Source organism: Daphnia carinata, chromosome 6, assembly GCF_022539665.2.
Source record: "Daphnia carinata strain CSIRO-1 chromosome 6, CSIRO_AGI_Dcar_HiC_V3, whole genome shotgun sequence".
Classification (NCBI taxonomy): domain Eukaryota; kingdom Metazoa; phylum Arthropoda; class Branchiopoda; order Diplostraca; family Daphniidae; genus Daphnia; species Daphnia carinata.
In genome coordinates this window covers 1150721-1166286 of record NC_081336.1, presented here as the reverse complement: position 1 = coordinate 1166286, position 15566 = coordinate 1150721, and the positions used below count along the sequence as shown (strand labels likewise).

Here is a 15566-nt window from a genome sequence, read left to right as displayed (position 1 = left end):
CTTGGGAGTTACATACCCGACCTTATAGTTGCTAATTTGATTAAGGTTCACATTGTTCCTTGCACCCCTCTCCTTCTTGTAGATATTTCCTTTTTCCATTTGACTGCTGATGTTTGTCAATCGGTGATCAGCCGCTGCAGTGCTCCCCGGCCTCTGCTGTGTTGTCTTGTCTCCGAGTCGTCACAACCGCCGTTCGCCATGCCACCTAAAGACGATCCCGAAACGGCCGCGCTGAAACAGGAGCTGCAGGCTCTTATAGAGCAATGCAAGGTATACCATACCAATTATCTGCGAATCGACTTGGATTACGAAAAATGAAATCTTTTCGCTCTTTTTGTTTGCTAATTACGCGAATGTATAGGGCTTGCAAAAGGGTTTCTCAGATATAACACTGGAAGCCGCCACGTCCAGCGCCGAGGATTTGCCAAGGATCAAGGCTACAACCAGGCGGATGCTCAAGGGCCACATCAACAAAGTCACATCGTGCCATTATTCCGGTGATTCGAGGTATGTAATTTAGAATTAAATAAATTCTTCTTGTTTCGAATCCCTATAAAAACCGATATACTGTTGATCTCAATCAGTTTTTAACATATGGCCTAATTTTACAGGCCATATTTATTAAGCAACGGAGCTATTTTTGTAGAAGCCGTACATCTAGGTTCCTTGTAACAGATGTATAAGTAAAAGGTCAACGTACTTTTGAAATGACAAACAGGATTAGCACCCTGATCCCCCGAATGCTATAATAGCCATTACGGAGATGGGATGTTGGAAAGGGGGATCGATTTTTCTTTTCGTTTGTTTCAATTTGTTTTTTTCTCCTTCAATAGACATCTCGTGTCCGGTTCACTCGATGGTAAGCTGATCGTCTGGGACACGTGGACTGGCAATAAGATCCAGGTCATCCCTTTGAGATCGGCATGGGTCATGTGTTCCGTGTTTGCTCCTTCGGGCAATTACGTTGGTAAATGACTTGCTCAGATTTATGGTACTGATTCTATAGATTATTCTTTGATGAACTTCCCACAGCTTGCGGAGGCATGGACAACATGTGCACCGTTTACGACGTCAACAATCGTGATAGTTCCGGAACGGCAAAAATCACAAGAGAATTAGCGGGTTACGAAGGTTTTCTTTCCACCTGTCGATTCTTGGAAGGTGAGAAACGTGATTGCATTAGGTTATGATCTGAGTTAAATGTATAAATTCCATAGATAGCAAGATTGTAACTGGATCTGGTGATATGATGATAACTGTCTGGGATTTGGAGGCCGGCAAGAAACTCGACCAAACACCAGCGCACGTCGGTGATGTTTGCTCCATGTCACTTAAAGCTGAGCTGAATCTCATCGTCACTGGCTCCGTTGATCGATGTATCAAATTGTGGGATGTCCGTACGCTCAAATGCGTGCAAACTTTCTTTGGGCATGAAGCCGATGTCAACTCTGTTTGTGTAAGTTTTTAGCAAATAGAAATGGTGCATTTAATTTTGAGCTATAATCAAATGAAATTGTAGTTTCATCCTTCTGGCCAAGCGTTTGTGTCTGCATCCGAAGATAAAACTGCCCGCCTTTTCGACATCCGATCCGATCAGCAAGTACGAAGAACATTCATTTATTAATCTAATCAGGATTCTTGATAATTTATCACACCATCACACAGGTATTTGTTTATCGGCCTCCTACTGCCAATTCCAGCCTGACTTGCTGCAGCGTGTCCCAGTCAGGCCGAATTCTTTTAGCTGGCTCGGATGACTCGACGGTTCACCTATGGGATCTTCTCAAAGGAGAGCATAATGGTACTAATAACATTAAGGCGATGAACTAACTAAAGTAACTAACGGAATTGCGATCGATTTGATCGTCACTAAAAACAGGAAACCTTCAAGGACATGAAAACCGAATTACCGGCCTCTCAGTGGCCGACAGCGGTATCGGCGTTGCTACGTCTTCCTGGGACAATGCAGTCCGGGTTTGGGGATAAACCATGCCTCGAACATCGTTAAGTTGGGCTGGAAGAAAAAACCAAAATTCTATCAGACGCAATCACTTAGAATGATCCTTATTTTTTCGCTATTTACCTCTTCCTATTCCCTTGTTCAATTCTAATTCACTCCCATTCTACGGTAAAAGCTTAATAATATATCACAACAGAAACATCTTTCACCCGGGCTACACATTGACCATTTGGACGTGATTCAATGATTTTTTATTCTTGTCCAACGGATAGAATTTCTATCATTACTGTACGTCCCCTTCCTAGCTCAGGAAAATACATTCTCAATAATCTTAATATTGGCATCGAAATTCCATCAAATTTCAAGGCTTACTTGAGTCAAGAACAAATGCTATACTGAGCTGTCATACCAATGGAGGGTTTGTTAACAGAAGAACGTTTAAGTACTGTACTTCAAAAAAACACATACAAATTTCATTAGCAATAGTTTCTCTATAAACGCCCCCCTGTCGAGACAGGTATCATTAAGGTAAACTTTTGATTGTCTTCCTGATTAAAACTCTTTCATGGAAATTTACCATTGGCTACTTTTACTAGATATAGTTAGAATACGGAGTGCTGAACTCAAAGCTTTGTTTTCTAATTTTCCATTATTACCATATTTTGTTTTGGCAAAATGTGCGTTGCTGGACGTAGCTGATGACGTAATCAGCGCCACAGCGGAAATTTGTTCCAACTAATTCAGTTACAGACGACTTCAGTATACGACCAGCCTCGTGATACAAACTTTTGGGTTAAGTCGGGGAATAGGTTTTGTTTGTTTTGTTTGTTTTTTCTTTCTTTCTTCCTCGTGGTTTCAAACTGAATTCTTCCGAGACAAAATGATGCCCCGCTCTTTTCCGTAAGCAAGCCATTATTTATTGATCATTTCAGTTTTTTTAATTGCCCAAAATGATTCACTGTGACAGTTGCTCTATAGTCGAGACTTGTTTGATCTCTGAATGATTGTGGTTTCAGCGTTCGATAACTATACCTGCCTTTATGTCCAACGTGTAGGCCGTTTGACTCCATTATCCAGGAGCTTGCCCAAAAATTGGATGTCGAAGATGAAACATTGCTTTGTAGTGAAAAAATGTTTGAAAAGAAAGAAGAAAGCTTTACCAGATGTTACACTAAGGAAAAAATCGAGAAACCGTGCGTCGTTTGCGGTGACCATGCCACCGGTTGCCATTACAAATGTTGGACTTGTGAAGGCTGCAAGGTATTGCCAGATGGTGTAAATCTGGATGAAGATAGAATAATCTGAATAACGACAAAACTTTGTTCCAGGGCTTTTTCCGTCGAAGTCTCTCAAAAAAAGGAACCTATACGTGCGATTGGGGAAACAATTGTATAGTCGACAAATTTTCACGTACCCAATGCCAGAAATGTCGTTACGATAAATGTATCGCCATGGGAATGGTTTCAAACTCGACGCATATGTACGTACCATCAGGTCAAAAAGTGAAATGTTTAGCGAAAGAAAGCAATGTCATACCAGTCCTGAAGGTGTCATCTGCCAGAAGACGGATAGTTAAACCCACGATGCCTGATACTATTACCGACCTGCTCAACCCCATTGTTCGAGCTTATCGGGAGACTTTCACACGAAACGGTCCGAGTCGAGTAATGTGTTAGAAAACGTGCATTTGACAATCCTGTTTTACTAAAGGCCAGCATCATTTTCTTAGAGCAACTCCCTCAATCACGCGACTGAAATCAATTGCCTTGCTGCACTTCATATGGCTGACATGCTAACACCGACCATAGGCAAGGTGATAACGTTTGCCAAAGCGCTTGCTGGATTCAACACTGTAAGTTGTAAAGTTACCTGTGTTACTTATGTAAAACAAATTTCAATTTATTTGCCTTATTCAAGTTTACGACAGACGACCAGATTTGCCTATTACTAGGATCGTGCATCGAAGTTCTCTGCCTGAGAACGGCCTTAAGGTTCGATGTGGTTCGGCAGGGCTTTCCTTTGCGAGGTGAACAACTGCTCACTCGATCGGATGTACTAGCTCAACCTGAGCTCGGAATGCTATCGCCACTTTTCAGCTATGCGCAACGCATAGCTGACCTAAAGTTGGATGAAACTGAAGCTGCCATCTTAATTGCTACCTGGATCCTTCAGGTATTGTTCTATTTTTGAAAAGCAAACACACATTATTTAACATACTAAAACAGTCGTCTAGACCTGATCTAAAAGAACCGGAGGGTGTTGAAGTGTTTCAAGAATCAGTTATGAATGTGGCCATGTCATACGCCAAGAATGGACCCCATGGTACAGACGAACTACGATGGCTGAAAACCTTAATGGCACGTTCTCCACCCCTATTGGGAATCTCTGTCCGTGCCCAGACTGATAAGTTAGCCATCTATTTGCTCATCGAACATGTCGTGACCCTTCCGTTGTCCTTTCTGCACCTTTTCGAAGAAGACGATTGAGCAGTGTTGTACCCGTTACATTCGACGAGCATTTTCCATCATTCTGGCGTTGTATTTCATTGCCAAGCTTATTTTGTTATTCATTTTTGAGTTCTAATTATCAAATGAAATACAGAAGTTTCCTCAAATAACAGTTATTGATTTCCAAAAGCTAGGTATCGTACTTTTTCGTACTTTAAAATTTGAAATCAAGCAATGAAATGTTAAAAAAATTATAATAATACAAGAATAATAATAGAAAAATTTATTATGAATGTCTACAGAAATTCGGAATAAATAACACATTAATCTTTCGTTCAAAACTTATATATTGAACTGTGCAGTACTCGTTCAGTAAAAATGGAAGAACGTTACAGCAATCTTCGAATGAACCGCTCTCCCAGATGCAGTTATCGTTTGGTGGCAGCACTGACGGGAAGACAGTCTTAAGCGTTTAACTAAACTAATGAAAAAGAAAGCGCTAATCAACTAGAAAAGCAAGATTCTAATTTTAAAAAATAGCAAGTACGTGAAATTTCATAAACTTACGACGCATTGTATTTAATATTAACCGTAAAGATACTGTTTAGAAATATCAGCTGACTTCTTCCCTTAGTTCACTTTTTCTCCACCAGTTGGAAGTCTTGCGTGCGTCCATCTTGGGAACTCTTGTTTGAGCCGGTGCAGATTTCACCAATTAACTTAAGAAAAATGGCAAAGGCTCTGACTGGTTTAGCCGCGAAAGCCCCAGGACTGATCAAGGGTAATATATTTACGTGTTCTATATTGTTTTCAGTAAAAAGGTTCAGAATGGCATCCATTTGTGGAACAAACTAAGTTCGTCTTTTAACTCATCTGGTTTGGTATCCGTTTCACCCGTTTGGTTTCGTGTTTCGATCCAAGCAAAAAAAAAAAAAAAAATACTGATCTTCTTAGTGCCTAAATTTGCGTTTCCTGATATCCGTGTTTGTGTTATTTTTAATTAACTTTTTGAATTAAAGAATGAACTCTTGTTTGTAAATTTTTTCAGGTGTTGTCGATTACTCAACTCCAAAGCTGAACACCTTCTGGCATTATGCTCGAGTTGAATTGGCCCCCCCTACCCCAACTGATATTCCAAAAATCACGTCAGGTCTTCAAAGCCTTGTCAAATCTGCCAAAACTGGCAAATGGAAGCAAGTTCCAGTGAAGGTATTTGAACAACCCAAGACAAAATTCGATTGAGATGAACATTGTCTAAGTTTTTTTTCATTTAAATCACAGGATGCTTGGCTGAACACTCTGATCACAGCTGAAATTGCTTTCTGGTTCTTTGTTGGAGAGTGCATTGGCAAAGGAAGCATTGTTGGATACAAAGTTTGAACATGAATTCTCCACCCCAGTTCAGATTTTGTTTGTAGATAAAATTGCAGTAAGCAACACAAATAAAGGATTAAATCAACATCTTCATGTGACAAACACATTTTTGTAAAACATTTTATATTCATCTAGTTCATGAACGCTGGAATAATCAGTCTTGTCAAGTTTGTCACTTCAGTTCACAATGAAAAGCTATTGTTTGAGACATGGCAATCTGTAACAGAAAAATGGGCATAGATTTTGTAAAAGAATATTGTGAATCACCCACCGTATGAAAGTAATGCAACATTGGGTTGAATTTCGACCACATTTCATGTAGGAGTTGAAGTTGAAACTGACTTCGACGATTATATTCCCTGCTGAAGTATACGAAATGTATGCAGGTGGGTTTTCGTGAGTCATCAGCTTTTTGGTTAAAACTATTGCAAACCAAGTGAGTCAATCAAAATTATTTACTTGGATCCTTTGTATAACTGGGCATATTTCTATACCTGAATCAACTTTTTCATCATATACGGTTCATGACGGTAGTTTTCTTGAAAAATGAGGGTTTGTAGCTTACGAATAACCACACGGTCTGCAAGGAGTGATTAACGGAGGAAGAAAAAATTATATTAAGCGATCTTGCGTATAGTATGGCAATGCTGTTCAGCTTTCATACGAAATTGCTAAGTTCCGCACGCTGTTTGGCGCCTTGTTTGTTACCGAGTTTCATGTCTCCAGTTCAAAGTTTGACTTATGAAATTCTGTGTCACACCCCAATCTCCGGAGTTCTATCAACTTTCAATTGTTAGGTACGTTAATAACATTAGCATTTTCAGTAGGAATTTGGATTGAGCGGTGAAAATTTTCTGTATATCCAGCGATTGCAAACAGTTCGAGAATTTTCTTTCATATAGCTCATTTGCGCCCAGATGGTTAGCGAGTTGCCCGAAAATGGCGTAAGACTTTCTGGAGACCGAACTAGCAACGTTCTCTGAGTAAATTTTGATTAATGAGTGTTAGTTCAATGACAGTCATAGGAAGAGATCTGGATGTTTTATGCAAGTAAAATTTATGGAAAAGTAAAGCATGCTCATGTTCCACAATTTTTATTTCCCCGAAACACCACAGATGACTTAAAACTTGCCACTATTGTACCATAGCTGATTTATTTTACCGTTGTACTCAGAAAACAGAAAAGGCATTACCTCTGTTAGAATGGAACCGTACTCAAAACTTTCATCAAGGTTTCAACATAGCAATTCAGATGTTACTTGGCCCTAATTGGAAGGTAGGATGTTTTTGGAATGTCAACTTACTTTAATTTAAGAATTAAATGTATAATGAGGCATTATACTGCCTGCTGGAAATGTAATGTTTAGATAGGATGAGGTATTTGTTGCTCTTATTGTCTAATCTATTCGACTGAATGAAGTCTTTTGTTAAATTTTAAGAAATATAAATATTAAAGTTTTTTATGTCAGTCATGGCCATTGCAGAGGAGATAAGGAAAATGTTAACATTAAGAGCCACGAAAACAAGTCGGTTCGCACAAGGTGTACAAATGTATCCGCTTCTGCGATTAGTGTTGATGAACTAAATTAGCTAAACGAGAGATGATAAACATACTATTTGTTTCCAAGCAAACGTTATAAGAATTCGAATGTTTGATTTTTGGTGCGGTGTAGAAAATGACGACTGAAAACAAAAACGTGAACGTGTCCCCCTGTAAACCACCAGCTATGTTCCCATAACAGTAATTTCCTTGATGAGCGCAAGTAAAATTTTCTTTGTTAAGTTCTAGAGATAAATCCCCACCAGGTTTTTAGAAAATTCGACAGACAAAAGGCAGGGCTTGTCTAGCTTACATTGGAATCCATGTGACATACTTAAAATTTGTCATTTGGTGTCTTTTGCCAAAGAATGTGTCGATCCCTTTAACAATTTTGTTATTCCAAACACATCGGTTGGAGTCGCTGTATCTTCTTCATTAAATTTTCCATAGGGAAGGCTTAAATTTAAATAATGGCAGCTAACAGAAGACTCCATGTGACTGTTGATCATTTCCTCCAGTTGGCGAAACGTTGGACGTTCATTAGGCTCCGTTTTCCAGCAGTTTGCCATAATTACTCCGAAGAAATTCGGCGCATTATCTGGCTTCTCCATACGGTAACCACTTTTGATTTCTTTGATAAGTAAATGACCAACATCCATTCCTTAAAAAAAAAATTTCAAGTTCGTATCAGCTGCTTGATTTTACATTTGTTTTTCTAACCAGGGTATGGAACTTCGCCTAAGGTGAAGAGCTCCCAAAGTAAAACACCAAATGACCAGACGTCCGACTGGCTGGAGAAAATACGAGCAGTGAGGGATTCAATAGCCATCCATTTTACCGGCATCAGTCCCTTTCGATAAAAAAATACTTGGTAAATATTCAATAAAAATTTTCAGGTTTTGAGTAGTAAATTAAAGCACCTCTGCCCTTTCGTAGTTGCCTTCGTAATACATTTTCTTGGCCATTCCAAAGTCAGCCACTTTGACAACTCCTTCGTCAGCCAACAAAACGTTGCGAGCTGCCAAATCACCGTGAAGAACCTTGACAGCAAGAACTTGCAATTTGCTACATTACGAGGACGAAAAGAACGTAAGATAACACATACTTTTTTACTAGCCAAGTAGTCCATTCCCCGCGCAATTTGGAAAGACCATGAAATCAGATCACGGGTGGAAATTGCTTTGTTTGTGGCAGTGGCCTGTTCTTCCTGGTGACCATAGTTCCACCATTCTGGTGCCTCTGTATCGGTGGTGGAATAGAACGGTGATTGGGCTAACGTAAGGAAAAAGTTTAACGATCAGAATTCTAAATATTTCACTGAGTAGTAGAAAAAAAAACTCACCTGGATTCTCGTCAGCGATTGAATTTCTATCAAACGAGAAAATATCCGGTAAAATTGGTGCTTGTAGATCCTCCGTTTCGCTATCCGGTTTCATGTTCCCAAACTCGTCCAACAGGTTGATGAAACTATTCCGATGCTTCATCAAGTACGTTTGCAAATTGCCGAATCGGCAATACTCGACAATAATCAAAAGCTCTCCTTTAAGTTTAAAAATAGGGAAGGGATACCTGTTAGAATTTCCCGCAACAACGGGAAAGTCTTCGTTATGACTCAAATACCTTTGGTGATTTTTTTGGTACAGGCTCCGAGTAAATTGACAACGTTTAGATGAGATCCCAAATGGATGAGGATTTTCAGTTCGCTAACGAGAGATTCCATCGCAGCGACATTTGTTTGTGACCTTACCATTTTGACAGCCACCGTTCTAACAGTTTCACGCGAGCCTTTGATCCCAATCGCTTCTCCTTTAACGACTCTTCCGAAACAGCCCGATCCTAGCTGCACTCCTTTTTACCAAATTTTCAATCAGTTTTTTTTTTGTTTGTTTGTTTCTTCTAAGACAGAAAAGCAAAAACAAACCGAGTGTCAAACGACATCTTGGAAATTCCCAGGCTTTGTCGTAGGGAAGCAGCTCAGTTTGTTCTTCAATTGAGAATTGGGGATTGATTTCTTTGACATTTCCTTCGAGTAATTTTTTAGCTCCGGGAAATACTTGTTTTTTCTGTTGTGCGTTAATGAAGTTTTCTTTTTTGTCTCTCCTTTTAATAAAATCGTAATAATTTAAAATCCTCACCAAATCGAAGTAGAGTTTAACGCTGATGCCGATCCCTAGAGCAAGCAAGACTGCCAGAATGACTGCAAACGTAATTATGGTAGTGTAATAGGTTTCCATTTCCGAAGATGTCTCGTCAGACAGAAAGAGGGTAAAATTCCTGAAACCCACTTGTCCCAAACTGTTGTTCCATTGGCAAGCGTAAACACCGATTTCATTCTTGATTCCTTTCAATGGTAAGATAGAAATGTTCGCAGTAGAATAGATTTCACCTGTGTATGGTTTATCATCCTGTCGAATGCCATTAGTTAGAACAGAGAAACATGGTATGTTAAAAATGTTGTTGAAAATGTTTACCTTAAGCCATTTGATTTGAATATCTTTTGATGCTATGATACAGGTTAAATTTTTAGATCTTCCTTCTTCTAACCTAACTGGAGAAAGAAAACAACCAATTATGAAGACTTGAAGAATAATCGAAAAAAGGCGTAATCTAGAAGGTAAACTTACCTTTGATTCCAAAGGAAATCGTTTTGGATTCTGTTATTCTTTTTTGAATAGATGATTTGCATTCAAAGTTGGTGTAGGGACTTAAAATATTCACGTCTATCAGGTCCAAGCGACTTTCGTAGAAGCCATGGAGATGCCGCATCAACTTTACTTCGTATTCTTTCTTCGTTTGAATTCCTGATGACAGTAAAGCAAGGTAAAAAAGAAAGAAAGTAATTTAAAATTAAATGTACTTTTAATTTACCTTTAGGTGGATTAGTTTTATTAATAACTTGCATGGGGCCGGTATCGTTTATCCTGTAGTACCATTCAGGTGGTGAAGGGAACCCCTTTCGCATTTCATTGTTAATCTCTCCATCGGTGTGGATGAGGCAAATTAACGTGACGTTGCTTCCTTCTAGCGGATCGTCGGCATCGCCAATTCGGGTCAATTCCATCCCTACAACATTTTAACTTTAAGGTTAGTCAGTTTCGTTTATGAAAATCTTAGCTACCTTTTACGATAATCCTAAAATTTTCATAATTAGAAACATCATTCATTGTGCCAACGCATTGGTAGTAGCCAGAATCACTGATCTTTGTATTGCGTAGAATCAGTCCAATATCGCTATTAAACGACCAGTTTGAATCCGGAACGGATAGTAAATCCTATTGAGAATTTGATTTTTTTTTTTTTGGCAATGACGGCGTCGTTTTTATTTGAAAGCTTTGCCTTTGTTTTACTTTTGAGATGTCGTCTGCCCATTCTTTGCTTGCCCATTGTCGTACAAGGTTCAAAGACACTTTCACGTTTGGATGGGTGGGCTTGCAGGGGATGTGAAGAGTATCACCTTGTTTAGAGGAATAGAAGTCTTTGACATTTTCTCCGTTGTCCATAAAGATGAAAATTCCTTCGCCTAGTTCGACAATAGCAGCTTCGTTAAATGCTAGACTCATTCGTTAAATGCAATTTTAACCAACTATAAACATAGACATGTTGATCGATTCGATCTTCTCCGATACAACCGTATTTTCCCGAATCTTTCGGCCCGATTTCTTGTAACGTCATAATTGTTACTAAGTGTGTGCTGTTCCCATGATATGTAATTTGAAGACGACTATTAGCTTCGCTTTTCTAGTTAAAAAATGAAGTTAAAAGCACCAACTATGTAAGTTATACTAATCATTTATTTTACTTCTGGGAAATTTTGCAGATAGGCAGGTAACATCCATGAAATGCTGCTGTTCTCCAAACCATCGTTATAGTTGTAAACACAAGTTAGTGTAAGCGTGGTGTTTGCTTCGACTACCTGCTCCTCGACACTTGGAATCATCTGTAACCGTTGCGCACCACTTCGACTGACAACTAGGATGAAGCAAAATGTTAAAATCAGCGACTTCACTGAGCCGTGGGGCATCAGAAACCCGTAATTGGAGTAATAATTATATTCTAAACTGAACATTTGGTTGATTTATATATATTTTTTTTGTTTAACACAAAGATTATTTGCGATTTCACAATGGCTCTCGAAATTAACAAATTTGCGTTCACGAGCTTTCACCAGCAAGCGTAAAAGTTGGAATGCCACGTGAACTAAAAGACCTTGTACCACTAGACCTTACGTCCACCAAATGCGATAGTCTCCTTCACTGGACTACCAAAAAAGAGCAAGTTATAGGTCGAATCGATAAGAGGCTGGGCCGTTACGATGACGACTAACCGATTTTTCCGCTGGATAGCTTCCCTATAGAGACAAACCGGATATGCGCGTACTGAACCATAGAAAGCAGTAACGAGTTCTTTATGAAAGCCTGGTAAGTCTATGCGATCAACAGCAAATATGATCCGATAACTTTTATGAAACATTAATCCTCGTGTTATTTGTGCAGACCTTCACGATTCGCACTTGTTGTGTTACAAACGGGAGTAATCCTCATTTCCCGATAGCTGGCAAACCACTTTTGAATTGCCCAGTTCGGAACTTCGGTATCAAAAATCATCCGCGTAACTAGTAATTGTAGATTTACAGGTTCCGTGGCTCGCTGTCAAGTGACACGTAGCGCCCAATAGTTCTCGATTGACTTAATCCGGATGTTTGGTCCAGTCGAAAACTTGGGGTACGTTGTCCACTGAATTGCCTTTCGTAGTTGGATCTGCTGTGGCAATACCGTTGATTACTTTCACAGCCCTTATATCGGCGGTTATGCCCTGTCACTTAATTCATCCATGAAGGAAATAGGAAGCGACAGGCCATTAAAATTTGCTTCATGCCGTTCATTTGGTGTTTCTACTTCAAGGAGTTTTCATTGCCAACGAGGTACAGTGTTTAACATAATGGTGCTACACTGTCTACCATTTTTTTTAATCATATTTTTTCAATTGCCACATGAAGATTGTTAGTTTCATTTGCATGAATGTAAGCCATCATAGTAAGAACACTACTAAATTCTTTTTTTATAGGCGTATAAAATGAGAAGTGCTGGTTTTTATTTGACTGTTTTTAAAACTTATTGCATTTTTCCCCCTTATTTTGTATGGAATATTTGATGCGTAAAAATAAGTGTTTGTGGAGTACATCACCTTCAATGCAGGAAATGCTGAAAACTCTTGGCAGCATAATCGATTTCCAGGACGTAGACGTATTGGTAATTTACACAGAAAAATTGTGTACTGGAAACACCCCGCATAAAAAAATGTAAAGTGTCCATACTATCAATCCGCCGAACGGTTCTCAGTTACACTACCATGTCAATTGGCACGGCTTATTTTTGTAACGAAATACTCTCATCTTATGCCGAAAACTTAACTATGTTTTGTTTTTTGTTACAGGTTTACGTTAGTCATGCTGTAGCTAAATCGCCTCTGCAAAGTTTGAACTTGGAAACGTAAGAGCTTTTAAGTTAGTGCTCTGGTGCTGTTTACATTTTACATTGGCCTGTGATGAAAACGACCGCTGAGACGCGATAACGACATTGATCAAACAGTATTTTGTCAAAGATGGATGTAACTCATCGGTACCGGATAAAAAGGAACAGTATGTTGTAGATAGACTTGTTTTCCTATTATTGATTTACATCTTGTTGGCTGTCTGACATTTCAAAAGTTTGGACGTTTCTCACGAACTAGATATGGGCCGTTTACTCCCTGTCCATTAGTGAAAGATCGGTTTAAGAACGACAAGCTTTTGCTTTTTGTGTTTAATAGTATTTTCATTCTAGGGTGAACTCCCAGGGAGGTTTCTTTGGAAAAGGCGCATGGGAACGGTGTTAACGAATACTGAAGGCTGATGCCCAGTTGCAAGAGACTACTATATGACAGGTCCAGCGGAAGCCAGAGGAAGAAAGTCTGCACGTATTACGCAGAAGACAGGAGAGATAAGTTTTCAGTTAATTCGTGAGGATAGTTGTGCCGTCAGCGTACATTTCAATGCAGGCAATGAAACCCGAGGTAAAGAATGTATTGCAAACATAACAAATGGATTAAACGTAAGTCGATAAAAGGTAATGGACTTTTTTTTTGTCATCTGTGCTTTGCCTACCGCTGTTGGAGTACTGTCCTTGGCATTCTGATTCTGGCATAGATGCAAGAGTTCTTGAATTTTTTTTATTGATTTTCAGGCAATGATTAAAAAAGTCAATAACTCATCAATAACCACGCAATTTCACGCGAGTGGCGAATTTCTGTTTGGATTTGGGTTTCCCATGGCGCAGAAGAAGGGGAAAGAGTAAACTGGCAACAATGTAGATCTAATTTCCTCTCCTGGGTTTTGGCAGACAGCAGTCCGAACTTTCTTATGTTGTTACGTTTCGTTAATTAAATAACTAATTACCGTCAATTAGCATTCACTATTCCTTTTGGTATGTACCAAGCAGTGTAAGACAAGGAACCTAAAGGTTGGTGTACAACAAAGGTTAAAACTTTTGAGGCATATTGTTTGGATATCTTAATTGATAGTGATGAGTTCCGTTGTTTTATTCAGATTCGTAATATCAACAGTTTAATAAATTGTAAAAAGGCTACATTCATTTTCTCTAAGAGTGTTCAATGGGAAATACTTCATTTTATGTTTCACTAGGAAAAAGATGGAACACTTGTGACAGAAATACCAAAGTGCTCTCTTTCAATGCCAAGTAAGCCGTGAATTGACAGTTCCATGTTGAATTTAACCTATACTTCAACATTAACCAAACAAATTTTTTAAATCCATTCAGTTTTCAAGAATTATTGTGCTCAACCACGTTGCTCTACTGTAAAATGGCCAGATACTGCTTTCATTTCCCATGCCAGTATTTCTCTACTAAAACACTCTTATGTGAGCTAAACATAAAATTAATCAGCAAAAATGTTTTATTGCAACACATTTTCTTTCTTTTCCTAGCTGAATGGTTGTCGTGAATTTGAAAAGATTCTCATTGTGGCTAGCCATCCCAGATGTAAGAAAGGTTGGCAGCAAAAGTGTCAATTTTCATGATTTGTCAATAACATTCCAAGTTGAGGTATATATTAGGTATGTTATGATTTGCAGTGTCTCTTCCGAAGATTCTCTCAGAAAAATATGCTAAGCAATCAACTTATGAATCATATAAGGTATGAAATATATATATGAATCAAAAGTTTTTATGCTTAATGGAGTTTTACTGTCTTATTATAGACAAATAATAAAGCTTGATCTGAAAAGGTTCCTTGTTTGGGGCAAGGTCCTGAATAAAGTATTATGATTGGATACACTACATGGAATTTCCATACTTTATTCACATCCTCATTTTAAAATGGTATTTAATATTTAAAAAATTGAAGTGCATATCTGGGCTCCCTTCCTTTCCGTAGCCCCGTTTCCCCTTGACTCATAATAAGCCCGTAGGGGGTCATGCCCCTACTGTACGGTATATATAAAAACAACATATACCGAGGTTTGGAGGGCTCTGGCCGGAAAGGGGACGTGGGGGTCCGCTTAGTCCGATGATGTGTTCACGGAGGGCTACGTGGCTATCCGCAAATCCGAATTAAAGGTTAATCGCTCCTGTAAAAATGTTCCAAATCTTCAGCTCTTCTTCCGGCTTCTCTTAGCCAATCACCGGGTAATCTCCCCGGTGGGTCAACAAGGCAGTGTCTCCCCCTGCCTGGGTTGACGGCAACTTTTGAAAGGGCTATTGTGCCTTTTTAAAGTTGCAAATTAATTGTATTGTGCAGAGAATTGTCAATAAAAAACTTTTTTAAACAAAATTTTTGAAAAACTTGTAATCTTTATTGACTTCGTGTTTGCATATTTTTGAATATGCTTGTTGTCACATTTCTTCTTCTTAAACATTTTTGTAATCTGTTCTCGTATATGTGGTCGCAATCTACGTTGATAAGAGTTTTAGGTACTAATTTCGTAACGATTATTCTATTATTAATCACCGTTCACATTGAAATAATCGATTTATGTTTCATATTGGTAATGGACTGCAATCCGTTTTGATGTAACTGTCAGTGATTATATTTTTCATGTTCAGTAACTATTAGGTGTCGAACCCTGATATTCGGCATTGCTCGCCGATGCTCAACCATTGAGCTACAGTCACTTACAAAATTTTTCCTTTTACACCTTAGTCAACGCACGATAATATTGTAGAGTCAATGTTTGTCGCGCTTATATTAT

At 38.8% G+C, this 15566-nt stretch overlaps 4 protein-coding genes and 1 long non-coding RNA gene across 5 annotated transcripts; 4 read left to right on the top strand and 1 right to left on the bottom strand.

The window, feature by feature from the left end:
* Window positions 1-92: 92 nt before the first annotated feature.
* LOC130689435 (guanine nucleotide-binding protein subunit beta-2-like) lies at window positions 93-2163 on the top strand. Its single transcript, XM_057512391.2, has 8 exons — window positions 93-270; window positions 362-507; window positions 834-967; window positions 1033-1161; window positions 1218-1456; window positions 1520-1600; window positions 1666-1801; window positions 1880-2163. The coding sequence occupies exons 1-8, from the start codon at window positions 199-201 to the stop codon at window positions 1984-1986; spliced, it is 1044 nt and encodes a 347-aa protein (XP_057368374.1). The 5' UTR covers window positions 93-198; the 3' UTR covers window positions 1987-2163.
* A 575-nt stretch (window positions 2164-2738) lies between these two features.
* On the top strand, window positions 2739-4577 carry LOC130689434 (vitamin D3 receptor-like). Its single transcript, XM_057512390.1, has 6 exons — window positions 2739-2860; window positions 3016-3220; window positions 3289-3624; window positions 3690-3812; window positions 3878-4132; window positions 4186-4577. Exons 1-6 carry the CDS (start codon window positions 2841-2843, stop codon window positions 4444-4446), a joined length of 1200 nt encoding a protein of 399 aa, XP_057368373.1. The 5' UTR covers window positions 2739-2840; the 3' UTR covers window positions 4447-4577.
* Window positions 4578-5031: 454 nt separating this feature from the next.
* Window positions 5032-6035, top strand: LOC130689443 (ATP synthase subunit g, mitochondrial-like). The gene is made up of 3 exons (XM_057512400.2): window positions 5032-5188; window positions 5456-5616; window positions 5689-6035. Exons 1-3 carry the CDS (start codon window positions 5137-5139, stop codon window positions 5785-5787), a joined length of 312 nt encoding a protein of 103 aa, XP_057368383.1. The 5' UTR covers window positions 5032-5136; the 3' UTR covers window positions 5788-6035.
* A 1630-nt stretch (window positions 6036-7665) lies between these two features.
* Window positions 7666-11387, bottom strand: LOC130689426 (vascular endothelial growth factor receptor 1-like). The gene is made up of 15 exons (XM_057512380.2): window positions 11121-11387; window positions 10906-11059; window positions 10669-10841; window positions 10440-10593; window positions 10190-10384; window positions 9946-10122; window positions 9793-9869; window positions 9457-9726; window positions 9243-9384; window positions 8942-9169; window positions 8664-8861; window positions 8427-8593; window positions 8242-8361; window positions 8042-8171; window positions 7666-7982 (listed from the first exon to the last, which is right to left on the bottom strand). Exons 1-15 carry the CDS (start codon window positions 11385-11387, stop codon window positions 7666-7668), a joined length of 2769 nt encoding a protein of 922 aa, XP_057368363.2.
* A 2560-nt stretch (window positions 11388-13947) lies between these two features.
* Window positions 13948-14512, top strand: LOC130689453 (uncharacterized). Its single transcript, XR_009000741.2, has 4 exons — window positions 13948-14055; window positions 14137-14237; window positions 14304-14367; window positions 14433-14512. It is a non-coding gene; the product is annotated as an uncharacterized LOC130689453 (long non-coding RNA).
* Window positions 14513-15566: the final 1054 nt, after the last annotated feature.